The 14,862-nt window shown below is 47.9% G+C and overlaps 1 protein-coding gene across 2 annotated transcripts in view; it reads left to right on the top strand.

The window, feature by feature from the left end:
- The window catches only part of Il16 (interleukin 16), a 67,755-nt gene extending 53,322 nt beyond the window's left edge, over window positions 1-14,433 (top strand). The window contains exons 12-18 of one of the 2 annotated variants that reach the window (XM_055623721.1): window positions 3,059-3,200; window positions 5,220-6,312; window positions 7,014-7,182; window positions 9,282-9,383; window positions 11,513-11,771; window positions 12,069-12,191; window positions 13,992-14,433. In XM_055623721.1, the coding sequence (XP_055479696.1) occupies window positions 3,059-3,200; window positions 5,220-6,312; window positions 7,014-7,182; window positions 9,282-9,383; window positions 11,513-11,771; window positions 12,069-12,191; window positions 13,992-14,161 (2,058 nt within the window). In that variant the 3' untranslated portion in view covers window positions 14,162-14,433. The other variant, XM_055623720.1, reaches the window with a different exon arrangement.
- Window positions 14,434-14,862: the final 429 nt, after the last annotated feature.

The raw sequence follows: 14,862 nt of genomic DNA, 5'->3' as shown, positions 1-14,862 counted from the left end.
AAATGGCATTAGCTATGTTTAACTTAGTGTGAGGCTGGGGTCTTTCAAGGTCTCTGGGAACCTCCTAAGATGAAGCCAAACTAGGCTGACAATCTTCAGTGAGGTGGTTGGGGGAGGAAAGTCTTGAGTTCCCTGGTGAAGATGCTGTGAGAGAAGAAGTCCTGTTACCAAACAGGAAATGCAGGCTTCCAGACAGCTGAAGGGGCAGGGCAACCAGGGATGGGCTATCTGTACATCTGTTTCCCCAGCCCCCCGTTTCGTCAAATACTTCCTTGTATTTGACGAAACTCAATACTTCTGAGTCTGGGAAGGCAAGTGAGAAACATGAGCTTGAGAGGGTAGATGGTTAGTCTTTCTCCTGCAGACCCAGGAAAGGAGAACAGGTGTCCTGATGAATCTCTTGGGCTGCCTGACTGGGTGGGGCCCCATGGAGGGCAGGGAACGGTTGCCAAGTAAGATAGCCAGAGGAGGAAGCAGGTGTTATGCAGGGGAGATCAGGCAAGGAGCCAAGGTGTTCAAGAGAGCACACAGATTCATATAAACACGTGCATGTGGGTGTGTGTGCGAGCACATACTCGATCTCTGTTTCTCTGTTTCTCTCTCTCTCTACTTTCTCAGATTCATCACCCCACATCTTGAGCAATCATCCCTGCCTTTGGCTTCCTTCCCTGTGCTCACCAGCAACACGGTCCAGACTAACACAAAGGCCATTGTGTGGCTGCTTTTCTGTTCTCTCTGCATCAGCTCACATGGCCAGCAGACCCTTCTGTAACTTATTCACACAACCAACCGAGCATTGTTGTGTTGGGAGAGCGATCACAAAGACAGGATTCTAGCTTGACAGAAAACAGGAAGCAATTGACACATCCTTGGCCACTCCTGAGCCTTTCTTAATGGATCTTATTGCCTGCGGTTCCATGTTCAACCCCCTCTGCCCCTCTCTCCCTTTTCTCCCCTCTCTCTCTTCTTCTTTTCCTCCTAAATTCTTTTCTTGTTCCTCCTTGTAGATTTTTTCTCTCTAAGGCCCCAAGGCCCCTCTGAAGCAGATATGTATGACATTCTATTAATCCCATTTAATGTAACCGAAGGCAACCTAATTTCCTCTAAAAAAATTACCTTCAAGATATTTTCCATGGGCTGGAAAGATGACTCAGGAGCACTGTCTGCTCTTCTAAAGGACCCAGGCTCCATTGCCAGCACCTATATGGTAGCTAGTAATCACCTGTAACTCAGGCTCCTGAGTATCCAATGCCTCTTTCTGGCCTCTGTGGACACTGCACACACAGGGTCTCAATATATGAGTCATGTTGAAGAAAACTATTTTGTCTTCTCTGCTGAATCTCTATCTCTCACCCTCTTGCCTGCTCTCCCTCCTTTACCTTAATTTACCAAGTGCTGAGCCAGGAAACATTTGCCTGAGAAAATTTTGTTTAGAAATCAAATTAAATTTAGGATTAATTTTTAAAGATGTCTCCCAAAGAGAATGCAACATCAAAAGTGTTGATTGGAAGGTAAAATATGGGTGCTGAGGAGATAGCTTATCAGTAAAGGGCCTGCCTTTATTCATGAGGTCCTGAGCTCAGTCCCAGAGCCCATGTCAAGAACAACAGTAGAAAGCCTGCATGGGGAGGCAGAGGCCAGCAGATTTCTGGAGCTTGCTGCCAGTCAGCGTCACCTGTTTGGGGCACTCCAGACCAGGAAGAGCCCATCTCAAGAACAATAGCTGAAGTTGTCCTTCTGGCCTCCACACCTATACACACACAGGCATAAGCACACCTACATACAAGTACCCACTCAAATGTATATATGTACACACATGTATAAATACATGTGTGTACATATATACATGGGAAAGAGAGAGAGAGAGGAAGGGAGGGAGGAAGGAAGGAAAAGGATATACATAAAAAAATTAAGTTAAGAAATTTTCAGGAATTTTTTTTTTCAGGAAAATGGTGGATTTAGAATGTATACTATTAATCAAGGTCATACAATCTCAGAAATAAAACACATGTTCATATGAGAATAGGTTAGATTTAGCTGATTACACAGCACACACACACACACACACACACACACACACACACGACGAAAAAACAAGAAAAGCTGAATCTGAGAGGACAGGGAAGGACTGAATGCAGGTTCTCCTGCTTCTATCCTTCCTCTGGAAGAAGGCCTATAGCCTTGTCACCTGGCCCATCATGACATGACTCCCAAATGAACAGGACTCAAGAGCCACATCAGCGCAGCAAATGTTTCTCTTCCATACATACATGCATCAGAAGGATCATTTAGATGTGTGGTAGCACGTGCTTTGAATCCACACACTTGGGGCATGGATGCAGGAGCAATGGATCATTCTTGACAACAGAGAGAGCTTGAGGTTAGCTTAGGATACATTAAGACCTTGCCTCAAAGAAAAGAAAACAAAATCGGGGCTAGCAAGAAGGCTCAGTGGGTGAAGGTGCTTGTGTCCAAGCCTGAGGATCTGAGTTCGGTCCTCACGTGGTAGAAGGAGCGGAGTGATTCCTACACATTGTCCTCTGATACTCGTGTGTGTGTCGTGAACACAATAAACAAACAAATAAAAATAATGTGATTTTTGAAAACTTAGGACCAATGAGGCAAGCAATTGGCATGCTTTTCTTCTGAGTGGTCTTAGGCCTTAACTTAAGCAACTGGAAAATAGTTTTGTTTTTTTTTTCTCTCTCTCTCTGTGGGTATCTTCCTGGGTCAGATAGCTGGCCAACATGCTTTTCTAAGCAAAGGAGTGCGAGCATCTTGCATATCTTCACCCCTTGCGCCCATCACAGATGGCCAGTAATGTCCAGTGTCTTAGATGCATGTCCACATTGGGCGCCGCAGGTTGTTGGAAGCCTAGAGGGGTTAGCTCTGTAGCAACAGCCCACTGGGGGAAAGGACCCCTTCCGCATGGCTGCTGTGAATTTTCCTCTAACGGTGTCTCACTATTCGCTTTCAAGTCCTCATCAAAGAGTGCCTGGCCTTCTCACAGCTGTAGGCTACCGTTTTGACACAGTCTGGCTTCCTGTTTACACCACAGGAAACCAGAGAGCTGCTGCCACTGCTGTCGCAGGAAGACACTGCAGGGAGAAACCCCTGCACCGCTGCCTGCTGCCCAGGACCTGCAGCCACCACGCAGACTTCATTCTCCACAGGGGGAGAGCCGAGGAGTGCCAGCCCAGGTGAGCCACCACGGGGATGTGCCAGAAGGAAGATCTTTCTGGAGCAAGTTCTATGGAGCAGGTGGGAGCTTGAGTTTGGTCTGAGGTCAGTGTTTTGCATGGACACGGTGGACACATCCAGTGATTGGAGTTGATGGACAGTGAGGCGACCGGGGTGCCGGGGCAGGAGGACAATGGAAGTGCTCTTTAGACTGACAGATAAACTTCCTGGTTGAAGCAGTGATTCTGGGGTGGTGGTGGTGGGAATGCAGGCCATTCCTGAGGGTCTGAGATTATAGCTAACCCAGCTACCCCGAGCAGCTGCATTATATGGGTGTCAGCAAGATGGCATGCTTTATTCATTATGCTCAAATCTGAGAGTGTACCATGAGAAAAACCTGCGAGTGCTTGCTAAGGGCCACCATGTGGAGGAGGTGGATAGCAATGGTTGGTCCAAGTGGTACACCTGTAAATACAGTGCCATATCTTCGGTATTTAATGGCTTACTAGAAGGAACAGAGGCTCCTGGGTTCACCCATCACTAGCTCTGATTTGGGGCAATTTGCTTTGCTTTTGTGGGCTCATTCACTGGTCAGCAAGTATTACAGACTGCATAGGATCCCAGCATGCAATTCACTGCAGTTAACACACAGTGAATGGCAGATATGTGAGGCTATGCTTGGTGCCAGGGATGAGAAAGGAAGGCATGCTACGGACAGGCTCCTGCCCTGAAGAGCTCCCAGTGTGGCAGGGGAATAAAAGAGAGCCACACACCATATTCCCCAAGCACACGAAGGCCTGTGGAGAGTTAAGGACATTATGAATGGGGCAATCTAGACATCTCACCCAGAGAAGGTGGCCACCAAGGGAGACTCCACCCCTCCACCCTCCCTTCTCTTAGTCACCTTACTGAGGACACACCCTAGTTTTCAGAGGCCTTGCCTGCTGAACCTTGGACTCTCGATTCTTACCATATTAGCTTTTTATAGCCGAACAATTTGCAACTGCAGAAACAGGCCGAGAGGGCCAGACCTAAGTGCTGAGGTCCTGGAGTCACTAGGACCCATGCAGGCCTTCATGATCACAAATGGCTCCTCTCTGGTGTCACCGGAGTTCAGTGCTCTGTTTCCCTTGTGGCTAGACACTGTGACAGTAGATAGGAGGAAGCAGTGCTTCTCAAACAAGGGCACATTCTCATATAAAGACTCCCCCTGAAACACACAGTCCAAGCAGCCTCTTCTTAAGCAGAGAAGGATGAGGCATGTTAAACACAGAGGACTTCTCAGCGGCTCTCCTCTCGACTCTCAGGGCTCAGGTGCCAACTTCCCCTGGTCCTGGGGGCTGAGTCTCCTCAACCCGTGCAGATGGGTAGATGTCATTTTAATGTTACCTTATTCTGAGAAAGCTTTTGCCATGCTGCCCCTTGGGCGTGGCAGCCTGAGAACATTGTGGGCATAAAGTAGATGATGATGCAAAGAACACCTTATGGGGCCTCACCATATTCCCGTTGCCTAGACTATATGTAGCCCATGTACATCAACTCAGAACTGAGGGGTGGGCCCCTCAGCCCAACAGATAGCCAAAGTTCAAAATGAATGCCACAGCTTTTCTCTACCTGGAACGGTTTGATCAGTTCTTTTGGTTGAGAAAAACTCATTTTCCAAGCAAGCTGATCAATGACCCCAGTGTGGACAGAGAGTCCCACTCAAATGACTTTGCGACTTCGGGAAAAGGCAAGTCCATAGGTACGTGATGCGATATGCCTACGGCATGAGAGAGCCTCAGTAGGCTGTCTTCACCCCGTCCAGTGGGCACCCTCATTCTTCCTGCTTTAGAATGACACAGATAGTCCAAACTCAAGTGTGGTAACCAACGTGAGACTTGTGCAGTGAAAGCTTAAAAGGCAAAAGAGTTACTTTCGCTTTACACTTCTTGTGTGGTATCTGGGCGGTTACTTTAGACAGCACTGTAACTTGAATTTAGGAAGAAAATCCCCAACAAAATGTAATGCTCAGGTCTGGCTTTGTTTCTGCCCACCAGCGACTCCAGCGTCCCCGGGAAAACACCCGCTGCTGAAGAGGCAGGCTCGGATGGACTATAGCTTTGATACCACCCCTGAAGACCCTTGGGTTAGAATTTCCGACTGCATCAAAAACTTATTTAGCCCTATCATGAGTGAGAACCATGGCCATGTACCACTACAGCCCCGCACCAGCCTTGGTGAAGAGGATGGGACACAGGGCCACCCAGAGGGGGTCCTGTCAAAACTGGACACTGTCAACGGTGCTCCCAGAGTTTACAAGTCAGCAGAAGGCAGCAGTGTAAAGAAAGGGCCCCCGGTGGCCCCAAAGCCGGCGTGGTTTCGGCAGAGCTTGAAAGGTCTGAAGAATCGCGTCCCAGATCCCAGAAGACACCCAGAGGTAGCCTCAGCCACTCAGCCAACACCTGCTTCCAGGGACCCCCCAGGGCCACCCTCTCAGGCCTCCTCTTCCTCCTCCTCCATTAGGCAGAAAATCAGCTCTTTTGAAAACTTTGGCTCCTCACAATTGCCAGAGAGAGGAGTGCAGAGACTGAGCCTACAGCCCAGCTCGGGGGATACCACAAAACTTCCAGGAAAGCAAGATGCAGGACGGTTTTCTGGTCTCCTGGGTCAAGGAGCTACAGTCTCTGCTAAGCACAGGCAGGCAGAGCCAGAGCCTATGCCCAAAGCCCTCCCTAACACCTCAGAGGTCAGGGACCCAGGGATGTCTGAGTCTCCTCCCCCAGGTCAGCGACCCAGCCCAAAAGCTCTGACTCCAGACCCGCTCCTCAGAAGGCTGACCACACAGGCTGAGGACACTCAAGGCCCAGGCCTCAAGATGCCAAGTCAGCGGGCACGGAGCTTCCCCCTGACCAGGACCCAGTCCTGTGAGACAAAGCTGCTGGATGAAAAGCTGAGTAAGATTTACTCCATCAGTAGCCAGTTATCATCGGCCGTCATGAAATCCCTACTGTGCCTTCCATCTTCAGTCTCCTGTGGCCAGATCACCTGCACGCCCAAGGAGAAGATGTCTCCAAAGCCACCTTGCAACAGCGGTGCATCTGCAGAGGGTCTTGGTGAAGCTGTGGCCTCCGACACAGGGTTCTCCCTGAAGTGAGTGTACCCTGCTTGCTCTCCACAGTCCCCACTCTCCTATTTTTACCTTATATAGCACTTAAACATTTCTCAGATACACCAGCTTAAAAAACAATTTTCATCTCATGTGAGTGTGTGTATGTGTGTGTGCACGTGTGGGCGTTATAGCTCTGTCTTCCGTTTTAAAGAGTAGTTTTACACAACAGCTGACCTTGGCTGGCGTGGGAAGTCAGGCACGTGACAAGGTCTCTCTGATAAACTGCCCACAAAGATGCACGAGGCTGATGCAGCTCTGAAAAGTCCACTGTCAGCTTAAGGAGCTCCGGGTGAGGGCAGGAGATACTCCCCAAGGAGAATCTGTTTTGCTCTTCACACAGGCCTGGGACCTGGCCAGGGAGGGAGACACTTGGTCCTGTTTCAGCTGCGCCCCTGACTCTGTGAGCAGAGTCCTAGCCTGTACCTCCTGCTTCCTCTTTAGCGGGGGTCAGGAGGTAGAAAGACCTGCTTCCCAGATGTGTGGGCTCCTAGGGAGACCCGAGATCTTCTGCCGCAGGCCTGGGGCTGGGTCTTTCCTCTTGACTCAGCTGCGATTGATTTGTTGTTTATGCTGCTGAGGTTGGAGAGTTCATATCAGATAACTGAGTTCCCGGAGAGCTGAGCCCCTCGAAAAGTGCTGGAGAATCCCGCTTTTCACGCTGTGTTGTCTCTGCTTGTGAAAGCCTTTCAGAGCTGAGAGAATATTCAGAAGGCCTCACGGAGCCCAGGGACACCGAGGACAGGGACCATTGTTCTTCTCAGCCTGGCCAGTCAGTTATCTCCCTGTTGAGCGCAGAAGAACTGAAAAAGCTCATCGAGGAAGTGAGAGTCCTTGATGAGGCCACGCTGAAGGTAGGCTTCCTGTGCGCGTATCTGCAGAGACGAGGGCTGTTGGGGGAAGGGCTCTAGCTGGGCCAGAGGGGAAGTAGCTAAAGAAGTCCGTGTGTCTCAAGGCTTGTCCCAGGTTCAGGTTTTGTCCTGCCTATGGTAGAGGGACACCATGTCGCTTGACACAGCAAGTGTTAACACCTGATCTTAGCTGAGATGGGAAGTGTGTGTGTGTGTGTGTGTGTGTGTGTGTGTGTGTGTGTGTGTGTGTTTATGGTCAGGCCTCTTGTCCTGGCATCTTTTGCCATTTTAGGAATGAGAAGGGAGGTTCATGATGACAGAGCCAGGGTGCTCTGTCTCTAGGCTCAAGCCCAGTGCTGGGCCAACATCCCTTGAGCTAGCATGAGTGTCCCGAGAGAAGCTGAGTGGCATAGCACCGCCCGTGGTACACAGTGTAGGTGAGGTAAGTTCTCGGCTTGAGGCTTTCATTGTTTCCACTGGATACCTCAAGGTGAGCTCATGAGGACCGGTGTACCTCAGCCACATCATTCCAAAAGCCCCACTTCCCGAGTACTTGCTGAGCACAGCCAATGATGTGGAGAGAGGAAGTGGCCCAGCCAGAGCTGTAGTCGGTAGTCAAAAGGTGGGCTCCTGCATCTCACTGCCTGGAAGCTTCCAAAGGCTCATACCACATTCCTGAATGGGATAATGAAGAATGGGAAGGGATGACGCTTCTTTTCTCTGGGAAGAGTCACAGCTGCCCTTCCAAGATCAAGGGTGTGTATGGTGGTGAAGTCTGATGAGCCCAAGCTGCCTCTGAGCTGCAGTTTCTCCCCTGAGGCTCTCACTAATCACTTGTAGCCTGCATGAGCCACCAGTCCCCAGGGCCCTGTTCAATGCAAATAATATGCTGGAAGTAAAACTCTAAGTTCAGAGCTATTCATATAAAGTATTAGTAGAAGACTTTATTTATGGCAGTCACCCACAGGACCAAAAAACTAAAAACATTAAAAAAAACAAAACAAAACAAAACTCCAACGCCCCCCCCAAAGCCCAAACACAAAACCCAAAAGATCAAACAACAAACAAACCCAAAAACTAAACAACACCACACTACACACACACACACACACACACACACACACACACACAAGTACAACTCCAAATAATCCCAACGATGTGGGCCAGTGTGGAGCCCATGGGACCTTCACACTCAGGTCCCTCCTCTGACCTTGGAACTCCCCATTAAGAGATGGCAGAAGACCTGGAAGTCAGGGGCTCCGGTAGCCCACAACCAAGGGACTGCTTTGTCATGTTTCTATTTCCTAGTGCCAAGTACAAACTAGTGCCCCAAGAGCTATGGGCCTGAAAATAAAATTTTCTTGGTCTTTTAAAGTGATCAGATGTCCTAAGTCTTTATATTTATGAATATATATATGTATACACATATAATATATATTATTTATATTATATATATATAATACACACACACACACACACACACATATATATATGTGTGTATATATATATATATATATATACATATATATATATATGTATATATATACATATATATATACTGAATGAGCCAGTAGCACTGGGATTGCCTTCCTCTGAGGTAGCTGACCCAAGTACACAGATGTGTCTGCTCTCCCTCTGTGCCTTTCACTCATGGCTGTCCATCTTGCCTGTCTATGTATGTGACCGCTCCATGGTTCTTGTCAGCACTGGGGCTCTAGATTCCAGCTCTAGGCTACAATGGGAGCCTCTGCCTTTGGTTAGTGTAAGAAAGCTGTCCTGGCTCCTGACTGGGAGTTTCCGTTTGTGCATGTGTGTATATGTGTGTGTGTGTGTGTGTGTGTGTGTGTGTGTGCGTGTGTGTGTGTGTGTGTGTGTGTATATGTGTGTGTGTGCATAGGAGCTGGGCTAGCTATTTTACATACATTTGTTTACCCTCTGAAGCTTCCCGTAATGTCTGCGTGCTGAAACCAAATTCTGAGGAGGTGGTAGTACTGGCCCAGCTGGTGTTTAAGAAAACAAACCGGTGTGGTGTTAAAGCCTGTGCTGAACTGTTCACTCTGCTGGAGTTCAGTGTTTGTGAATGTATGTATTTTTATCCGCAGCAATTAGACAGCATTCACGTCACCATCTTACACAAGGAAGAAGGCACTGGCCTGGGGTTCAGCTTGGCAGGAGGAGCGGATCTGGAAAACAAGGTGATCACGGTGAGTGGCCCAGGGGTGGGGATGTCAGAGTCTGAGTGGGGTGCTGGGGGTGAGAAGACTACCCTGCAGTGATGTTGTGCTGGGGGAGCCAGGCCACTGGGCAGGGGTCAGGACAGTAGTTTTCGAAGAAAGCCATTAGGTCCACTCTTCTTAAGAGGCACACTGTGGTCTCCTATCTAATCCACATTTCACCTTCGGTATCATATATCTTTCACAAAGAAGATTTCTTTGCACCCAAAACAGCCCCACTACACCAAAGCAAATACTAAATACACAGGGAGCATCAAAAATTATTGTGTATATGTGTGAGTGTATGTGCACATATCTATACATGTTTGTGCTCACACATGTTCTGCACCGGAATGCCTGAATGAAACGTTTGCACAGTTTAAAGCCCTAATCCCCATATGTTTGAAAATATGTGGAGGATACCTTAGAAACAGAGACCAGGCTCAGGGAGATATCTCAGTCAGTAAAGCGCTTGCCTGCAATCACGGGGAGTTCAGCCTGAGGCCCAGAACTCGTGTTAAAAAAAAGGTGGGCGTGGAAGTGCTTGTGTGTCATTCCAGAGCCAGCGAAGCAAAGACAGGCAGATTCCAGGGCTGGCTGGTCAGCCAGCCTAGTGTACTTGAAAAGTTCCAGGCTAGTGAGAGACCCTGTCTTAAACAAAGGGAGTGACACCTACCCTGTGGCAGCTGAGGTTGTCCTGTGGGCTCCATGCATGTGCACAAACATGATCCTGTAAACATGCATATATGTGCAAACGCATGTCTATGCACGCACATACCTGAACTGGGACCAATTTTGCTACAATATTACATAACTTCCTTTGGAAACGTAGATCATGATGGTTACTAAGATTAGGTACAATTTATGGCCACGGGGCTTTTTTTTTTTTTTTGAAACTTCTAGACTATGACTGGAGACTTTCCCACGTTATATCTAAAGGAGCCCATGGAAGGCAAATTCTTGCAAAGGAGGGGCCTAGCATGAGTGAGTGTGATCAAGTGGACAATTGTGAAGCTGACTTGTTGGTTGGCTGAGCTCAGTGGGATCCAGCCAAGGGGAAGAATGATTGCTGCAGGAGCTACACACACCACAGCATTCACCCAGAGTTGGCAGAGCTTGTGGCCCAGCCTCCTGTTTTACAGGAACTAGAGTCTGGGATAGCATGGGGAGGGCAGTTATCCTATATTCTAGGTATCTTTGCCTGTGGTCCTCTAGTCAGTTCCATCCTAGTTAAACTCACCAGCATGAGCTACTATCCTCAGCCCAAAGCTTCAGGTCACCACTTGCCGATCCAGATGGTTTCTGGCCCTCTGATTTCATGATGCAGGCTGTGTGTGCGATGGGATCTGGGGACCAAACTCAGGTGTGATGGCAGGTGCCTTTACCTACTGAGCTGTCTTTATGTCCATAGGGTCAGAAAGATCTTTGTGTATGTGTGTGTTTTTAATACTGAACACCATGCAGAAATGGGAAAAAGGACAAGCTAAAGAATGAGGCTGTCTAGGCAGCCTTAGGATAGTATACGGCAAGTACTTCCTGGAGAAAATGGGACCTGAGTGACTCTCCAGAAGGGATAGCTCTCCTGAAATGCATGTGAGGAGTCATCATGGTGCTACATTGCTCACTCAGAGAACAAAGATGTATATTGTCATGGGAGGGTTGCTAGCATCTTTAAACAATGAACCTTTTTTGGAGCTTTTGTTCAACCCGGTGTCCCCAGATTTCTTTGATCTTAGAAACCCATTCTTATAAATACCCATCAATAAGCCATAGACTTGGTTTTGCCAGGAAACCATTCTCAGAAATGTGATCTAGTATAGGAAAGGCAGAAGACTGCCCCTGAGAACAGATAGGGGTGTAGGATCAGTCAAGGGCGCTGTGTGGGAAGAGTGCTGAGTACTCCCGGTCATCCCTGTTCCTGGTCTCTGCCCTGACTAGAGAAGGAAAGGGAGGAATGTTGGCCCAGGTCAGTCACTCTGCCATGAGATATAGTCAGTCTGTGTTGTCTTTGGCAGAGACTCTTCTGGGGTTGGTTGGATACCTGGCTTGAAGGCCTCTGCCAGCATAAACAGGGATCTGATTTGGTTGGTTTGTGGGTTTGACTCGTTGGCCTTGTTCAGGTTCACAGAGTGTTTCCAAATGGGCTGGCTTCTCAGGAAGGCACAATTCAGAAAGGCAATGAAGTTCTTTCCATCAATGGCAAATCTCTCAAGGGGGCTACTCACAATGATGCCCTAGCTATCCTCCGCCAAGCTCGGGACCCAAGGCAAGCTGTGATTGTCACCAGGAGGTCAACTGTGGAGGCCATTCATGACCTGAACTCCTCCACTGATTCTGCAGTGTCAGCCTCAGCAGCCAGTGACGTTTCTGTAGAATCTAGTAAGTGTTCCCAGTGCCATGGGGAGGGGGCTGGGTGGGAGAGGCCCCTTGTGAGGCACGTTTGGTCTTTGGCTATTTAGATCCATGCTTGGTGGCACTGTGTGCTAATGGGCGGCCCCAACACCGCACATTCCCAGAATGTCTGGTGTGCTGCAGAGATGTGAGTCTGGGATTCCATACATGCACTTGCCTGTGTGCGTCCGGGCGTGTGCATGGTTAAGCAGCCAGCACCAGCCTGGGCAGCTGAACCTGGGAGGAAGCAGACCACTGACCAAGCCCATGTGCTTTTCTCTGCAGTAGAGGCCACTGTCTGCGCAGTGACGCTGGAGAAGACCTCGGCCGGACTGGGGTTCAGCCTGGAGGGAGGAAAGGGCTCCCTGCATGGAGACAAACCTCTGACCATCAACCGGATTTTTAAAGGTGGGCACCCCCTTTTTCTCTCTACATCTTCTCCAGCTGTGGCCATGCAGCAAATACCTGAAACCCAGAACTCCTGAGAACCTTGGGGGCGGTGATGGTTTCCTATACCCTTTTGAGTCACATGTTGATTTCTATGTCTTCAGTTCTGCTTTCCCGCCCTTGCTCAGCCATGCTTTTACTTCTCTTTTTGTGGGGTCCTCTCACATGACTGAGCCCTGGGCTTGGTGCAGCTTGGCAGGACCAAGGTTAGGAAGAGGCAAATGGGGCCCTGGCTCGAGGCACAGGGTTGACAGGCACCAAAAGATACATTGAGAAAGATCAATACTATTTCCATGCAATGTACTTAAAAATTATACATCCGACTGACAAGGCAATCAGAAGTTCAGGTCATTCTTGGCCATACTGTGGATAAAAGGTCAGCCTGGTTTATATCAATCTGTCTCAAAGAAACCAATGTTTTGAGGAAAGCCAGAGGCAGACACTTGTCTGGCAGCTTGGCTGGATTTATCCTAGTCCTGGATTCATTGATTTGTGTGTTTATTTTCCATTTGATGTCTTATTCGCCATGGATTGAGCTGCCAGACAATCTGATATATGGGTCAGCTGGGTTTGGATTGTTCTGAGAAAATTATGAACACCTTTTGTAAATCTATCTGCAATGCCCTGCCAGTTCTTAGTTGGAAGCCTTGGACAAGAGAACAGGGTTATGGATAAAGGAGCTCTGGTCAAAGGCCAGCTGTGAGACCTGGGTTCTAATATTAATTTTGCCATGTTCAATGGCATGACCTTGGCCAAGTCACTTCACTGTTCTGGGCCCATGTATAACACATGGGACTAAGCCTCCAGCCACAGGCAGATGTGTTACTATGGGATGTGGATGCCAGAGCCTGTAAGTCAGAGTTCAAACCTAGCCGGTAAGCCAGAGTTTAAATCTAGACCCTACAACTGAACTGCTTTCAAACTGGGTGAGTTTCTCCATCTTTAGTTTCCATTTGTGAAAGGGAATCTATTGGTGTACCCCCAAGGGACGCTGCCATGAGTGCAGAAAACCAGTACAATGCCTATTGTGGTACTCGATTAGTAGCACTCACTATATTTTCATTATTATCCTGTTTTTCAGAATAAGAATAATATTATAGTGTTATTATCATATAATCAATAATATTATTATATAATATAAACACATTATACCTTAGATGATGATTATGATAATTACAAAATATAAATGTATAATTATTATATGTTATATTATATTATATTATTATGTTATATTATATATATTAAATGTAAATTAATAGCATGATTATTATGCTGTTATTCACTATTGGCACGGGCCAGGGTGTCAGATGAATGGGGGGTTTGCTTTCAATATAAACAGTAAAAGAACACATTGTAGTTTCTGCTTTTTGTTTTTGTTTTGTTTTGTTTTTGAGACAGGGTTTCTCTGTGTAGCCTTGGCTGCCCTGAACTCACTTTGTATACCAGGCTGGCCTCGAATTTACAGAGATCTGCTTGCCTCTGCCTCCCTGAGTGCTGGGATTATAGGCGTGCTCCACCACACACTTGAAAACAGCATGGATTGTCCACTTTAGCCTTCTATGTTCTAGAGTGATCGGAGCCTGGTACCCAAGTTCTGAGGTACCATACTGTGAAATTCCTTACTTTAGAACCACTAGAAAGCTCCTGAAGATGCGTGTGCTATCCACTTCTGAGCTTTCCTGGTTCCTCAGATAGCATCTTTCGCTGTTCCTGCTACCTGAGGCAGCCCAAAGTCACTTGTCATCTTCTCCTTCTTTATAGGGACAGAACAGAGTGACATCCAGCCGGGAGATGAAATTGTGCAGCTTGCAGGCACTGCCATGCAAGGTCTTACACGGTTTGAAGCTTGGAATGTCATCAAGGCATTACCTGATGGACCTGTCACTATAGTCATCAAAAGGAAAGGCCTAACAGCTTCTTCAGACTCCTAGACAGGGTGCCAATGCTAAGACAAAGCAGGAGCGTGAAGCTTCCATAATTGCCAATTCTCAGGGTCTCTGCTGCCCACCTCACCCAGGCTGAAGAAAGCCATGGTGTGCTCTGGTAGCTGCTGCTCTCAGGTCTGGACCTTCTGGGACACTGCTTATTAAGAGGGTTGTTCTTATCAAGAGTCACACAGTGGTGGCTGATAAAAACTGTAGATTGTATATAGACTGCTTAGTGATAATATTCTGGTGCCATAATAAAATGGATGTATCACAGTTTGCCATGAAACCAATGTCCTGGTTTGAAAATCACCTAGGGACAATGAAAGCCACCCTATGGCAGCATTTTTTTTTTTCTTCTGTCATGAATCTGCAGGATAGGCAGGACCTGGAAGACAGCTCATTTTGGCTCCTCAGCGTCAACTAGAGCAACTCAAGGCTGGGCTGGGGTCCTATAAGGGGTCACTGTTGAGCCTCTGGGGGCTGGTGCTAGGTGATGCCTGGAGAAATCTCTTCACAGCTAGCACTTCTCAACATGATGCTGGATGTCCGGTGAACATCCCAGGCACACCACAGCTGGGTAGAAGCTGCATCTTTTGAATGTTCTGCCTTTGAAGAATCATAGCATTGCTTCCTCTGTACTCCCACTGAGAGCAGGCAAAACACCTGCCTGAGTTTAAGGAAGGAAAGAGGATTTGTTGTCAGGA

Source organism: Psammomys obesus, unplaced genomic scaffold, assembly GCF_907164565.1.
Source record: "Psammomys obesus unplaced genomic scaffold, mPsaObe1.curated_primary_1811, whole genome shotgun sequence".
NCBI classification, from domain to species: Eukaryota; Metazoa; Chordata; class Mammalia; order Rodentia; family Muridae; genus Psammomys; species Psammomys obesus.
This window is presented reverse-complemented; position numbering and strand designations above follow the sequence as displayed.